Genomic DNA, 15,289 nt, shown 5'->3' on the forward strand with positions numbered 1-15,289 from the left:
TCTGCAGGGCACCACAGCCTTCCCAGCCCAACCACATGTGTCACCTTCTCCTCTGGGGAGGTGACAGGGAAGTGACCCTGAAGCTGCATGTATGTGGGCCAGTGCTATTCTGGGGAGGGGGGATCCCAGTTTCTGTGAAGGAACCTTCGAGGCAAGGCAGGTGGGCGAGGCTGTCTCGACAGGCTGGTGGGGGCTTTCTGAGAACAGAGCTGCCTCATGCTTCCCCACTGACCTGGACTCCAGGAAGTGGTGACTCTGGAACTCAGGCAGCTCTAGCCACTCTCACTGCCAGGGCTGCTCCTAGGCCCTGGCTCTGGTTATGGGGGGATGGGACCTGGACATGCAGCTGCACGAGACAGCTGAATTGAGGCCTGTGGACCTCCGCTGAGGCACAGGAGGCAGGTGGGGTCCCTGGTACGTGCATCTCCTCACCCGACCCCTGCCCTGTCCCGCCAGTGTGTCGTAAGCTGCTGGAGCAGGTGCTCAGCTGTGGCGGGCTGCTTCCTGAGGCCGGGCCCCCTGAGGAGCAGACAGTCACCTGGTTCCAGTTCCACAGCTATCTACAGAAGCAGAGTGTCTCTGACCTGGAGAAGCACTTCACTCAGCTCACCAAGGAAGGTAGGGGTGTGTGTGTGTGTGGGGGGGTGGCACTCAGATGACCCCAGAGTGAAGGAATGGATGAAGTGTCAGTAGAGCTCCCTCCCGGTCCTGGCTCTTGGCGGCTGGACTATTTCTCAGCTCCATTTATGCTCCAGCTGTCCTTTTGAGAACCTGGATTTTATCAGACCCCCACGCTGAGAAAGTGACTTCCAGGAGCGGGGCCTCTGAAAGCCAAGCAGAGGCATTGGCAGGCTAACTGGCGTCCCTCAATTGTGGGCTGGGCTGAGGAATGTTCAGGATGGATCGCATGCTGTTGCTGGGCAGCCTTCCTTCCTCCCCGAGAGCCCAGGAGGCCCTGTGACACCAATTCAGATAGACATGTGGGCACAGGGCTCGTCCCGACTGATGCAGTGGCCAAACGCTGCTGCGGACTCCACGTGGCCTGACCCTGGCCAGAGGGGGCCCAGGCCCACGCCTCCGTCTCTTCTAGTCTCGCTGGTGGAGGAGCTTCAGTGCGCAAGCCAGCTCAGGACCATCAGAAAGCTGCATGGGAAGCGGCTGAGACAGCTGCAGCCCCTGCCCTACACGCTGGGAGCCTGGGCGCTGCTCCAGCTGGACGGGCCCCCGCGGCTGTGCAGAGCGGCCAGTGAGCACCTGGCCAGAGCAGCGGCCAGCAACAAGAGCTTCCGGGAAAAGGTAGAGTGAGGTGGGGAGTGGGCAATCCCCTGCCTGAGAGTGAGTGGTGGAGGGAGGCAGGTAGACTTTCCCTTTTGGAAAGTTGCAAAGGCTTGAATGAGTGGCAGGCCACTGCCTCTGCTGCAGGATATTTTGATTTCCACCCACTGGGGAGGGAACTGTCTTGCCAGGCTGCATAACCAGACGCCACAAGTTGATTGCCTGGCTCACCTCAGTGTTCCTATTTCATCTGTTAGTTTATTTACCAGAGCACTGCTCAGCTCTATTAGTGGGTGCTGGGAATTGAACCTGAGACCTCTCATATGCAAGTCCTCTGTGCAACCACAGTGCTATTTCCCTGGCTCCCACCTCAGAGCTTCTTTCTTTTTCTTTGTAATTCACTGAAGATAGAGCCACTTGTCCTGTAATAACTAGACTGCTGAGTGCATGAAAGTCTAGTGAGACCCCCCCCCCCCGCCATTTATTTCTTTTACTGCCACCTGGGCTATTGCTGGAGCTCTGCTCTGTGCTTGCACGATGATCCACTGCTTCTGGCAGCCATTTCTCTCTCTCCATCTTTCTTTTTAGGGTACAGATAGAAGTTGAAAGAGGAGGATGTAGGAAGAGAGACAACTGCAGCACTGCTTCACCACTTGTGAAGCTTCACCCCTCCCCCCGCAGGTAGGGACCAGGGGGCTTGAACCTGGGTCCCTGTGCGTGGTAACACGTGCACTCTACAGAATGTGGCAGTGCTTGGGCCCTTCCTCTTTGTATTTTTGGAAAATTGTTGGACTTAAAAGACATTAGGTTAAAAATCCCCCACTGGAGGGCAGTAGGAGGTGTGTGAGCTCTGATGCTGCAGAAACGGCTTCAACCCTTAGACAGGACCTTGGAAAGGAACTGGATATTGGAGGAGCGGATTTGCCAGAATAGTGACTAGACTTCATGATTCCACAGTGAAGAGTAGAATGGTCCCATCAGGTCAGAGGGAGCAACACACACACACACACACACACACACACACACACACACACACACCACACACACCACACACACCACACACACACACACACACACACACACACACACACACACACACACACACACACACACACACCCCAACCAGCTCCTTCTCGGCCTTCCTTCATTTCTGCTGCTGTGCTGCTGGCCCTAGCTCCACACCTGGTTTCTCTGGTTTAGCATTTTCTACAGATAGCGACTTCAGAACACTTCACAAGTAGACAAAGAGCTTTTAGACTATAAGCCATTAGTCGAGGAACCAGTGTTTCTTAGAGAGACACTGTATACTGTAGTATACATCTCAAAACTGTGCATCTATTCAGGACTTAATAGACCATGCCCTGATTTTTGCTTAGAAGGTAGGAAAGGGGGGCTGGGCAGTGGCATACCTGGTTGAGTGCACACTACTATGTGCAAGGACCTGGGTTCAAGTCCCCACCTGTGGAGGGGAGTGGGGCAGGGAACTTCATGACTGATGAGGCAGTGCTGTAGGTGTCTCTTTCGCCAGTTCTAGATCCCCTTCCCCTCTCAATTTCTCTATCCTGTCAAATATTTTTTTAAAAGCAGGTGCAGAAGGGCGTGTCTGTCTTATCCAAACTAGCTTTGAAAAGTAGCTTTAGGCTGGTTCTCAGCACCCACCACTCCCATTCATAACCCCCCAACTTTGCAGGCTCTGCTCTTCTACACAGATGCCCTGACCAAGAATGATGTGAAGCTGCAGCAAGCCGCCTGTGTGGCTCTGAGACATCTCAGGGTGAGTCAGGTCTCCACACTGGGGGGGGGGGGGGGAAGAGAGGGAGGGAGTCTGCTGTATTTATTGTAGCTAGATCACTTTCAGATGATCCCACTGGGACTCAAGAAGGAAAATCACCACCAGCCAAAAACAAAAAACAAACAAACAAACCCTACAGGACAGTTTCTGGGGGAACAGCTGTCAGTTCCACCAGCCGACAGCCTTCAACAAGAGCCACGGAGCAGAGGCTGGGCTTGACATGGAAGAGCAGGTGGCCCCACTTCTAAATCTTTGGGTCATATGGTTTAATGTCCTTCGCTGAAACAAAACAAAACAAAACATCTAGAGGCACCATAAAGAAAAGCAAATGAAACCTACCCACCATTTTTAATACTTAGTAGAAACTATTGTTGACATTCTAGTGTGGTTTGTTTTGGGGTGTGTGGACATTAAAATTGTGGATCATGTTATAGTTTAAAATGAGTAAAGAAAAAAAATGTGATAAGATTGGTAGGTAGTGCCTTAGAATTCTATGTATCAAGTGTATATCTTAACCTGCTCCCCACCTCTCAGACGGTAGACATTGAGGTTCTTTATCCATCTCTAAGTCACACTGTTGTGCTTTATTTTATTTTTTTTACATGAAGCTTTAAGAATACAGTTCTCAACAATTTCCTTATGCCATATTTGAACACAGAGCTGCATAACTTCAAATCAAGCCACTGACTTTTTGGTATTCAGACTGTCTGCCTTTCCCCGGGATACAGATTCAGGGCAGCTCCAGTCAAATGTGCTGAACTTGGCGGCTCCCTACAGGTCGGTTGGTTCAGTGGGTTTAATAAAGACTGGGTTGTTTCAAAGCGAAAGAACACCGGCATTCTGGATACATTTCCGTGAGTGCGTGTTTTACCTCATATCCACGTGCATTAAAAATAACAACAACAAAACCTTGCCATAGCTGGGAACTCTACTCCTAAAATCCTCATATTGTAAACCAATGGCAAATCAGAACTCCTTCATTTGCTAGACGAAGAATGCAGTAAAAAACATCCAATACGGATGAAACTCAGGAAGACCAAGGAGCATTTGACTATAACTGTGTAACTAGTCAGAGAAAGGCAAGAGTGCCCAGATGAGCAAAAGTGCACTCCGGTGCCAGCTCTGAGAGGGGCAAGGCTGGCAGAGCAGAGAGGAGGCAGAAGGCTTAGAAGCAGACAGGCCTTTCAGAAGGTGCCCAAAAAGCTCTGCTGCTGGCCTGGCTTACTAGGTGTGAGGGTTGAACAGATAAGACCTTTCTCCCAATGCAACGGATGAACTGGAGCCCACAGAAACAATGCGGAAGCCTTCAGAAAGGGGACTGTGCTAACCTGGTCCTGCTGGGTTTACTGGATAAAGTGGACTGTGTTTGCTTTTTGAGATGGACTTTTTTCTCCAACCTCACACAGGGTATTGAAAGCATTGACCAGATCGTCAGCCTGTGCCAGTCTCGTGTGGAGGCCGTGCGGGCAGCAGCCCGGGAAACCACGCTGTCATTTGGTAAAATCCGTGCTGGATGTACACACACAGCAGTTAGGGTTCCCAGGCTCCTTACAGAATGGCTGTGCGCAGTAAGATGCAAGGCATGAGGGGCCGGGTGGTGGTGCACCTAGTTGAGAGCACCTTATGATGCACAAGGACCTGGGTTTGAGCTTCCAGTCCCCACATGCAGGGAGAAAACTTTGCAAGTGGTGAAGCAGTGTTGCAGGTGTCTGTCTCTCTCTCTAGCGCCCCCTCCCCATTCAATGACTGTCTATCCAATAAATAAATATAATAAATTTAAAAAAAATGCAAGGTATGCACACGACTCATTTAAGTGCATTTGACCAACGCAGGCTTCTTTCATGGTTGAGGGGTCAAGAAGCACTTTACTGCCATCTTAAAACACTGGGAATCAGTCACAGATGCAAGGCAGGATTTAAGTTCTGTAGACTGTCTTGGATACAGGGGGAAGCCCCAGGCCTAACCAAGTCAGCCAGTTAGGAGCTCTCTGAATGTACTCAATCCACCCTGCCCCCAACCCTTTACAGCAGCAGCTGAGACCCTTGTGCCAGCCTGGCCCATCAGCATAGGGAACACTGAAGCAGGGGACAGTCTTGTGACAGTCACTTTCCTATTTCAGGTGAACAAGGGCGTTTAGCTTTTGAGAAGATGGACAAACTTCATTCGGAACAAGCAGAAGACTTTTACCAGGAGGCTGATGTTGAGATCACAATATTCTAAGAAGCTCTAGTCTGGCTTGCTTGGTTTTACTGCTGCCTGGCCACAACTCAGGGTCTGAGCTCTGTGCAGGGATGCACTGTGATCCCCCCACCCCCCAATCAGGAGTGTGAACCAATTGCAGTGGCCCAGGTACCAGGGAGGATTTCATCCAGGAAAGAAAGAGGTGTTGCACAACATTTCATGAGCTGCGTAACTTCAAATCAAGCCACTGACTTTTTGGTATTCAGACTGTCTGCCTTTCTTCAGGATACAGATTCAGGGCAGCTCCAGTCAAATGTGCCAAACTTGACGGAACCTGCAGGTCGGTTGGTTCAGTGGGATAAAGACTGGGATTAGGGTGGCAAGCAGGCTGACTGCCCTCTCAAAGGAGCGAGCATGGCTGAGTCATTAGCAGTGAGCTGTCACCCTGGGGAGCTGGGGAAGGTAGGAGGGCACAGCCAGGGTATCTACCATTCATTTGCTAATGCTGCAGCTGTGTAGCCATGGGCCAGAGTGGAGACTGAGTGTGGCCCACTGACTGGTGAATCTTACCACTGTCTTCAACAGCACAAAGGAAGGGAGAAAATGCTACCAGTCAAGAGCCTTGAGTGATGTGTCAGGAAGTGCACCTGCTTCGATCACACTAGCAGAAGGAAATCTAACTTTTAAAGCAAGTCAACTTTGGGCTGATCACATAAGCTGCCTCAGAAGCCATAAGCTGGTTAAAGCCTTGTTGCTTTAAAGAAGAAAAAAAAATCCCTATTTAAGTCTAGTAAAAACAACTCCATTGTGTCCTGAGCTGTTTCTGTTTTATATAGAAATAACCTGGAGTTGGAATATAGCTGTCCACAGTGGCATTGGAAAGCGTTGCAACTTAAATACTCTCATGTAAACTTCCAGTATATTTTCTGTGCTTTTTGGTCTAAGTTAGTTATTTATTTGTCTTGTTCTGAAATTTCCATTAAAAAGCCATTTTTCAACTGGTGTTTAACTTTCCCTAAAACAAAGTGGAAGGTAAGGTTGTTTCCTCAAATATCCTGCTGGGGTTAAATTCAGTCCCTTGAAATCAACATGGTACTCATTCAGGGTGGCGGCCCCCAACAATGACGGTGGGAAGCAGGTGGCTTCAGGGAGAGTGTGCTCCAAGATTCTATGAGTTCTTCAAGGTCCTGTTGAGTTCTCCAAGATTCTAGTCTCCTCTTTACAGACGTCATATGGCAAGACCCTTATCTGGTTATTGGCCCCATTGGATTTCTGCTTCAAATTTATTTTTTCCCCATGTTGGCAAGCTAACCCCTTCGTGAAAGCTATTTCTATGAAACAAAGACCTAAGTGACAGTGGATGTGAAGATCCCTAGTTCTCAGTGAGTGTGTTTGTGATCACATGACCACTGTTTGCCATTTGTTCCTTGGTTCCAAAGATCCTGCCAGCAAGGCCACAGCATAAACAGTTGTGAAACAGTTGTACAACTTTGAACAATATGAAATGTTTTGTACTAGCTTTGTGACATTTTTCATGTCTGAAATTATTTTTTTTAAAAAAGTCCAAAATCACTTTGGAAGATTTACATTTAATTTTAAGGAAAGGAAGACTATACAATTATTTTTTTTAAATATCTCATGTCAACTCTACATCAAATGAGACAGTAACTACTGTGTCTTACAGGCAGTTAGCTGCCTAAGGACATATTCTTGAAGTTAGAACAGTTAGACAGCCTACATGTCTGTTATTGAAAGATCCTACATATTCAAAAAGAGTCTGGTTGTTGTTGAAGGCAAGGGGCTGAGGCCAGAAGTATGAACAATCTCACTAGGAAGGATGTGTTCTCTCAGCCCCCAAACACTCACAGCTCCAGGGCCATCATCTTTCTGAGATGGCAAACTAACTCATTTTAACCAACAACATCTGTTTCGTATAAGCAGGAGTGGAAAGAAACAAGAGTTGCCCATCCTGGTCTGGGCCCATTAAGCAAAGAAATGGGAAGTACCCCAAATCCATGTTCTTTAGAAAAAAAAAATTTATTGTTGCAACTAAAATGCAAACCCATCATTTAAATGGCAAGTTGGAAATCTGTACAGTTTGACAGTTCTGTGAGGTCACAGAAGACCCTGAGACATGCCCCCCACCCCAGCCCAGCCCAGCCCAGCCCCGCCCATCATGCATCCACATACACACACCTGAAAAGGTATTACACCTTGCTAATTTTTTTGTTTTGCTTTTATTTTTGTAAAAATGTTTTTTATTCCATGGCCATTGTAAAAAATAATGACCCTATGAGTAAATATTGGCTTAAGGCATATAGCAGAGCAGCTCGCTACTTCTCTAACATACGCGTAACGAGATGGAGAGCCATCTGTTTTCCAAGGATAGGAGGTTAAACCAGTATATCCATTTTGAAATGCTACTATATATACACATACCTGAACTACTACAGACATATACAGGACTTTAAAAACAAACAAACAAGTCCAACTCAAGAATGCTTCCAGCCTGGCACCTCAGCCTTATCCACACCTCACCGAGGCTCTGCGGGGCGACACCTCAAATGCCCCCACAACAGAATTTCTCTGCACGGGCTTCTAACACGTCTAACACGTGAAAGGCAAAATGTGAAAATGCTGGCCAAGGAGCAGCTTGTGGGCTACAGCTGCTTTTTTTTTTTCCTCGTTAAAAAAAGAGCCACGTAACGTGGAGGTCTTAAGTTCTCTCACAGGAAGAGTCTGAGCACCATCAGTCCCCAAGGTTCAATGGCAGGGGTAGACAAGCCTCTCTTGGCAACCCCCCTCTCCCCCACCCCAACCTAGGTGGCAGCCGGTGAGTAAGGAGGGGCTGTTTTCTAGGCTGTTTCAAGAAGTAGCCTCACGGTCTAAATCACGGTCTGCTCAAGAAGAGTGTGAGCGTGGGACAGTGGAGGCTGATCCCAAAGGTATGGGGGTATGGTGGGGACCCTGCTTGCCTAAAAATCCAGAGTGTGAGGTGTGATTATGGCTTCCATACCCTTGGAATGTCTGAGTTACCCAGGGGACCTAGCTGGATGAGGACAGGCTGGGCCTCACCAGGAAGTCACCGAAGTGTCATGCCATGAATTAGGCAAATATTGGTTACTGGAAAACACCACTCCATTGCTGAATGGAGATTATTTCATCACAGCCTCAGGAACCACAGTCACAGAATGATCAGATCATGCAAAGGCAGACTGGACTTGTACACGGGGCACATTAGTAAGCAGAGTTCTAAGTATTTCAAGCACGTGGTATTTGACCAGGACACAAGAAGACAGTACATGCATTCTAACACACACTAGGAAAGTGGTGGCTGAGAACAGGTTCTAGCAGATTCTGGGGGAGAAGACTAACCAGGACAAAGTAATCTCACATCTTGTATCTTAAATATCCAAGTGTTCATTATATATTATCCATGGTTCTATAAACATATGCCAAACCTCTTTTCACATTACCCACAATGCCATGGAATAATGACTGCTTACAACCGCCCTTCTTCCTAGTGCTGGTCTGATGCAGCAGGCTCATGGCAAAGTCGCCCATTTCCAGCACTACCTGAGGGTCTGTTATTGTACTTTTTGATAAAGCCCTTGATGCAAGGCTGACATGAAAAGTTTTTAATACATTACTGGTTTAAGAAAATGCTAGTGCACTATGGACGTCTTTGAGGGGAAAATTAAGAAATAAATATGGAGTGTAAAGGCTCCCCTCCTGCCTCCTCCCTGAGGAGGTCTACCAGGACAGTTGGTGCCACCAACCTGGGCAGCACTGAGAGACATCAGGAGGGAGCACTCAGGTGGGCAAATCTTGCCACCTGTGCAGGCCACTTTCCTCTGCACCACTAGCTCAGGGGATTCTCCTTTGCTCTTCTCTGAAAACAAACAAACAAACAAACAAACAAACAAAAAAGATCGTGGATTTGGTGCTGGAAGGAAGGGGTGGGTGGAATAAAAGGATAAGGGGAGAGAGAAACAGCCCAGGGAAGACGGTTTTAGCACAGAGCACACGCCACAGCATATCTGCTGGCCAGAGCAGGCTCTGTGAACAGATGGCGACAGAGGGGTGGAGCTGGAAAGCAGGTGGGTCAGATGCTGTGTTGCTGATGAGTGGGAGCAAAGATGGACACCAAGCTTTTCCAGACGAGGCTCTGCACCCAAGACTCTCACCCTTTTCACACACTCCCTTGCCATACCAACCTCAGTGAAGGGGCTTTTGACTTTTTAACAAGAGCCTCCATCTCCCCCCAAAATCACCTTGAAGGAAAAAAGAAATCTTTTTACGACATTAAACCACCTGATTCACTCAAAGGCAGTCACTTAGTAAGAGGTAAAATATTTTAAACGGTTTACAAAAACAAAACAAAACAAAAAAGCCTTGTTAGGTGATTTCCATGGCCAGCTTTTTGATTTGAATTCTCCCCTCCTTACATTAACAGCAACATACTTCTAGTGGGTGGGTAGGTGGGTTTCCACTGTGATGGCATTTCTAACCCACACAAAACGGAAATGCTCTTTTGGGAAGCCAGTGACCACCCTATCGTGACCTCTGACCCCAGGGAGCCCTATGATAGGAAGATGTGATAAAGGAGGGAATGAGCAAGGTGGCTACTGCAAGGAGGGGTTGATGGAGAAATAAACAATGGAAAACTGTGGGACACCCTGAGCAAAAGCAGAAGCTGGGTTTGCTTTTCTAGAAATGGCCTTTTGTTGTTTTTCTTCTTGAATTGGGAAAGCTCACAGGCACTGCCCAAGCTCAGTGTGCACACAGCAGAGGAAGTGACTGAGCAAGAAAGCAGCCTAAACCCTTACAGCCTCTTTTCGAAAGCAGTTTACATTCGTCAAAACCTGGGAGTCTTTCCCTGGGAAACCAAGCAAACTGTGTATCTGATTATGCCATCTATGAAACAAGAGGGTTTACTAAGTGCCTAGTCTTTCCCGTGCCCCCAGAAATAACAAATAACTGCTTTTTATAAAGGTTAAAAACAACAATGTGTTGTAATTCTATTTTTTCAAAAACAAATAAAACAAACAAACAAAAAAGAGATAGATAGATAGATAGATAGATAGAGACACGTATTTGGCATTTTCTCTACTTACTCCTGAATAGGTTAAGGCCCTGAGATTAGTCTCTTGTATTCTTGGGACCACAGGGCTCCTTAAAACCCCAGTGCATCAATCCTCACTTCTCTCTTGTAGCCCTTCACAGTTCCAGACTTTAAACCTTTGATCTCTTTCCTCTGAGACTGGCTCAGATCCCTCCACGGCACTGATGCTCGCCGGGCTGTCGGCCAGTGCTCTCTGTACACTTGGTCCTGCCAGCACAGCCGTCAGTGGAAACATGCCCTGTAGCAGATGTATGCACTGGCCGTGAGGACTGTAGCCATGCAGATGTTGACCAGGAAGGGCCTCCAGGCAACTGGTGCCTGGTCCTGCTCCTCCTGGCTCAGTGGTGACTCCCCTTGGGCAGGGCTTCCTCCCACGACCCGCTTTCTGACTTCAGTGTCTGGACTCGTGCTGAGGAAGGAGAGGGCAGAGAAAGGTCACTCAGGGGAAAATGGTGACAAGGACGCTATTCTTATGGGAGGAATTTGGGGAAACTGAATGTGGCATTGCTGTTTATCTGTCTCTAGTAAGGGACCCAGGCAACCCCCAGAGCTAGCAATGGTGTGGCGGACATGCTGCCACCTCCTGCCCTGGGCACGAGGACAGACGCTGCTACCCAGAGGCCTCAGAGGTTGCCAACGCAATGACACCACACACATCCCTGCTGCCCTTCACCAGGCCAAGGGTCCAGCACTGATCCAATCCCGCCAGCAGGAAGGCTTCCTAGGCATCCTGTGTGTTGCCTGCCTGGTGAAGAGCCAAGGGCACCCAGCAGGAAGGCCATGCATTGTGTTCTCACATGGGGCCTATAAAGAGCCAACAAACCCCCTACGCCCCCCCCCCCCCGAAAACCCCTTCCTTTCCACTCTTGGCCATGGAGGAAGCTCTGGACACAGGATGTCCTGCCTCACACATTCGCCTCTATGACCCTCCTACCCCAGCAGTATTATGTGACTGGCAGGTCTACCCCCAGTTCCTGGAGGAAGGTATATGAAGTACATGGTCAAGATAGGTCTGAAACCTGGAGAGTGGCACACAGTTCCACCAACTACCACTAGGTGGCGGTAGAGCAACATCAAAGACAGTCACTTCTCAGCCTGTGGCTCCATTATTAAGGGGCCTCCAGTCAGGAGAACAGCCAGACTCCCCAAGGACAGAGGCTCTGCTGGCAAGAAGAGGCTGTGGCCATAGGGTTTCAATATCTACATGTATTTCTGGAACAGGCCAATTTCCTCACCCTTAGTAAGTTAGGACTCTGCCACGTTCATTACCTTTCCAAGCTGCGGGGGGCAGTTAAGGGGGCTCTGATTCCTTCCTTGCTGGGGCCGTCTATATTATCCTCCTTGGGCTCGTCCTTCAGCCACTGGTGATTTGGGAAGAACTCCTTGCATTTCCCATTGTGTGGTTCCATGATTCGTTTTGGTGGCCGTGGAGGTGGGGGGACATGCTCAGGTAGGGGCTCTAGGTCCTCACGGGACAGCTCCTTCCATTGCTCCTTGAACAAACATCAAGAGGAAAGTCCCGTCAGTTCTCATGCTTGGCTGGTTGCCAGGAAATCTGGTCCCCTTTAAGTGAGCAGAAGTGACGGCTTGGGGAGGAGCCTTCCCCTTCCTGGCCTTCCAGACATATAGTTGGAAGAGGAAATCTTTGGGAAATAAAGTCAATTTTCCCTATCAACGCTCTCTCAGTGTCAGCACTAACAACTGACCAGGAAATTAAAACCTGCCATCTGGAGGCCTGGCAGTGGTGCACTTGGTTGAGCACACATGGCACAATGCACCAAGTACCAGGGTTCGCGCCCCCACCCCTTGAGTGGTGAAGCAAGCAGTGCTGCTGCTATCTCTGCCTCTCTCCCTCTCAACTTCCCCCATCCTCTCTTGATTTGTTTCTATTAGATAAATAAATAAATAAATAAATAATCCAGTCTGGATTAAAGCAAAGCTAATACTGACCTGCACTGAAGAATCTCCCATGATGAATTTGGCACCTTCAATCACAGCTAGGTAGGAGAAACGGAGCTGGTCTGCTGTCTGGATCAGTCCCATCCGAAATTTCCTCATTTCTAAAAGAACCTTCTTGATATCAACAGAAGAAGGGTCTTTCCTTTTATCCATCTGAAAAGCCAGAGAGGAGACATAATTAAGTCATTGCCAACTCTCAAGTGCAAAGTGATTTTGTATGTTTTGGAGGTGTATACCCGTTTCTTTTCGGGGAAAAAAACCACAGCGTGGGCAACAAAATTCTAGAAAATATGCTAAAATACAACTAAATAGAACAACTGAACACAAGGGAAATAATGGAAGAAAAGGGAACTATCTAGGTCTTCCTGAATTACACCTTCAAAAGCATTCCTTGGAATAGAGCTACCTATGCTGGATAATGCTACCAAGAAGGAGGGGGCTGTTAAGTAGAGATGGAAGTTACTTGATTACAGAGACAGTAACAACAGAGAAGCTGTGGCTGGAAATGTGTCCCCTTCTTTTCCTGGGGTCTTCAGGGGGGGATCTTACCAGCAAGAGACAGGTGTCAGCCAAACAGAAGGTCCCCGACCTGCCAATGCCAGCACTGCAGTGTACTACAATGGGGCCATGTTCCAGGCTGAGTGACCCTGACTCACGGACTTTGAAAAGGAAGTTCAGGAATGAGGCTGGTGATTCAGGGACTCCAAAGTCAGGCCAGGTTGTATAGTGAAAATGTAGGATCTCTCGAGTTTCTTGAGTCTGAAAGAGAAAAATGATATTTGTCCAGAGAACACTAATTCCAAGTCAGCACACAGCACACCTCTGATCTCTAAGGTCACTTTGACTTTTAGATTCTCCCAGGATGTGTGTGCCCAGGTCGACCAATGTCAGGTCCAAGGTGTGGGAATGCAGTTGACATGGGGCCTGTGGGTCTTCCCTCCTCCACTCACTGCTTTTCTTCCATGTCTCTATATCTCCTGAAATCCTTTTTAAAAAGTCTTTTTAAAAATTTATTTTAAAATTAAAATCCTTATTTATTTATTAGGAAGAGGCAGCCAGAAATAATCAAGAGGAATGGAGAGATGGAGAAATAGAGAGGGAGAGAGACAGAGACACCTGCAGCCCTGCTTCATCACTGGCAAAGCTTTCCCTTTGCAGGTGGGGACTGGGGGCTTGAAGCCAGATCACACTATATAACATGTGCACTCAACCAGGTGTGCCATCACCAGGCCCCTCTCTCCCCTCTCAGTTTTTCTCTTTTCTATCAAGTACAATATAAAGGAGGAAAAAAAAAATCCTTGGAAAAAATGGTCTGCAGGAAATTTGTAGTGCCAGCAGGCAGCAAGTCCCAGTGATAACTGTGGTGGCAGTAAGAGTGGGGGGAAAATCACTGTAGATGTGGCATCAGTTCAGGTTGATTTGACTTGAAAAGTCTATTTCTAAGTCTCAGAGGACTGCCACTTTGGGAAAAAATTTTTTAAAAAGAGTAATCAGCTTGGTTTCCAAAGACTGGTAGCTGTCATATGTACATCAAAATCAGATTAAACAGGGAGTCGGGCGGTAGTGCAGCGGGTTAAGTGCAAAATCAGATTAAACAGACCATAAGGAGAAGAATCTTGACAAGATCAGCAGCAACAGGCTCCTCAATTTGGGTGTTTACTGCTGGATTAACCCCTTCACTGAGTTGCTACATCAACCTCCAAACATGTGCTTCCACTATCCCCATTTTCCAGAACAGAAGATCAACATTGGCTTGAAGGCCAACATTCCACTAGGTGGGAGAGCAGCTGTCTCGAAGTGTCTCTCCCCTGGCCCAGTCTGCTGTCATGGAATGGAAAGAAGAATGTTCTGTGGGAGCCTTACCCAGCACTGATCCTTCCTCTGAATTTATGAGAGTCTGTTTCTAGAGAAGTTACCTGCTTCCAGAGAAGCTATCTGATCAACATGTACATGTCTTTAGGGGGAAAACATTCATTCACATTGACTAACCTAAGTACAGAAAGTAAGAGGGAACCAGTCACAGGATGGGGCTCACTAGTCTCACTGAAGTGGACATAGGAAGGTGGCCTGAGACAGGAACCACATCACATTGCTGTGTGATGCCAAAGACCAAGTTTGAATCTAGCAGGCTGCTGATGGTGAAATATTTTTGGTTGGGGACCTGTTCTGCCAATGTCCACAACATGCCCACCATGTGCCAGGCATGAAAAAGTCAAAGATATTGTCTTTGTCCTTCCAGAGTTCACAGCTTAGTTATAACACTTCTTCCTGACTCTGGTGTAAGCAAACATTTGAAAGGGTCTATGACAAGCACCAACGACAACATCAGCAAAGACTACACAGATTCAACCATGTTCCAGATATACAAACACTACATCTTCCTATAGAACTGGGGCTAAACCTGTAGCTGGCATTAGGATAATTTATATAACTATACAAACAATTCCATTCTCTCCTCCCTTAGAAAATGATCTCCTCATACTGTAATGACTTCAAATAGAAATCTCTCTTCTAAGGATCCCAGTTGGAGCCCCCGGCTCCCCACCTGCAGGGGAGTCGCTTCACAGGTGGTGAAGTAGGTCTGCAGGTGTCTGTCTTTCTCTTCCCCATCTCTCTCCATTTCTCTCTGTCCTATCTAACAATGACGACATCAATAACAATAATAATAAATACAACAATAATAAAAAATAAGGGCAACAAAAGGGAAAACAAATAAATAAAATATTTTAAAAAGAAAAGAAAAAAAGAAAGAAATCTCTCTTTTACAGAGACAGAGGATGAGGGGAAGGAAAGCATTGTCGAATCACCTCAGTAATTTCAGGTTTATCCATCAGGAAGATGCCAGAGATGTTCTATAAAATACAGGAAGCTTGGATAATTCAAAATGATTAGTCATCTATCATTTTTTAAGCCTGTTTATGTCTTCACATTGCTTGTTAATTTTATTATGCCTTTCT

General features: G+C 47.4%; 2 protein-coding genes across 14 annotated transcripts in view; one reads left to right on the forward strand and one right to left on the reverse strand.

Moving 5' to 3' along the window:
* The window catches only part of RIPOR3 (RIPOR family member 3), a 94,072-nt gene extending 87,826 nt beyond the window's left edge, over positions 1-6,246 (forward strand). For all 11 annotated transcript variants that reach the window (XM_060185372.1, XM_060185393.1, XM_060185377.1 and 8 more), the window contains 5 exons: positions 457-618; positions 1,091-1,296; positions 2,966-3,049; positions 4,474-4,564; positions 5,187-6,246. In XM_060185372.1, the coding sequence (XP_060041355.1) occupies positions 457-618; positions 1,091-1,296; positions 2,966-3,049; positions 4,474-4,564; positions 5,187-5,287 (644 nt within the window). In that variant the 3' untranslated portion in view covers positions 5,288-6,246. The remainder of the gene's footprint in view (positions 1-456; positions 619-1,090; positions 1,297-2,965; positions 3,050-4,473; positions 4,565-5,186) is intronic.
* A 699-nt stretch (positions 6,247-6,945) lies between these two features.
* The window catches only part of PTPN1 (protein tyrosine phosphatase non-receptor type 1), a 76,507-nt gene continuing 68,163 nt past the window's right edge, over positions 6,946-15,289 (reverse strand). For all 3 annotated transcript variants that reach the window (XM_060185440.1, XM_007533132.3, XM_060185446.1), the window contains 4 exons: positions 12,882-13,091; positions 12,324-12,485; positions 11,643-11,866; positions 6,946-10,782 (listed from right to left, as the gene is read on the reverse strand). In XM_060185440.1, the coding sequence (XP_060041423.1) occupies positions 10,596-10,782; positions 11,643-11,866; positions 12,324-12,485; positions 12,882-13,091 (783 nt within the window). In that variant the 3' untranslated portion in view covers positions 6,946-10,595. The remainder of the gene's footprint in view (positions 10,783-11,642; positions 11,867-12,323; positions 12,486-12,881; positions 13,092-15,289) is intronic.

Source organism: Erinaceus europaeus, chromosome 1 (assembly GCF_950295315.1).
Source record: "Erinaceus europaeus chromosome 1, mEriEur2.1, whole genome shotgun sequence".
Lineage (NCBI taxonomy): Eukaryota > Metazoa > Chordata > Mammalia > Eulipotyphla > Erinaceidae > Erinaceus > Erinaceus europaeus.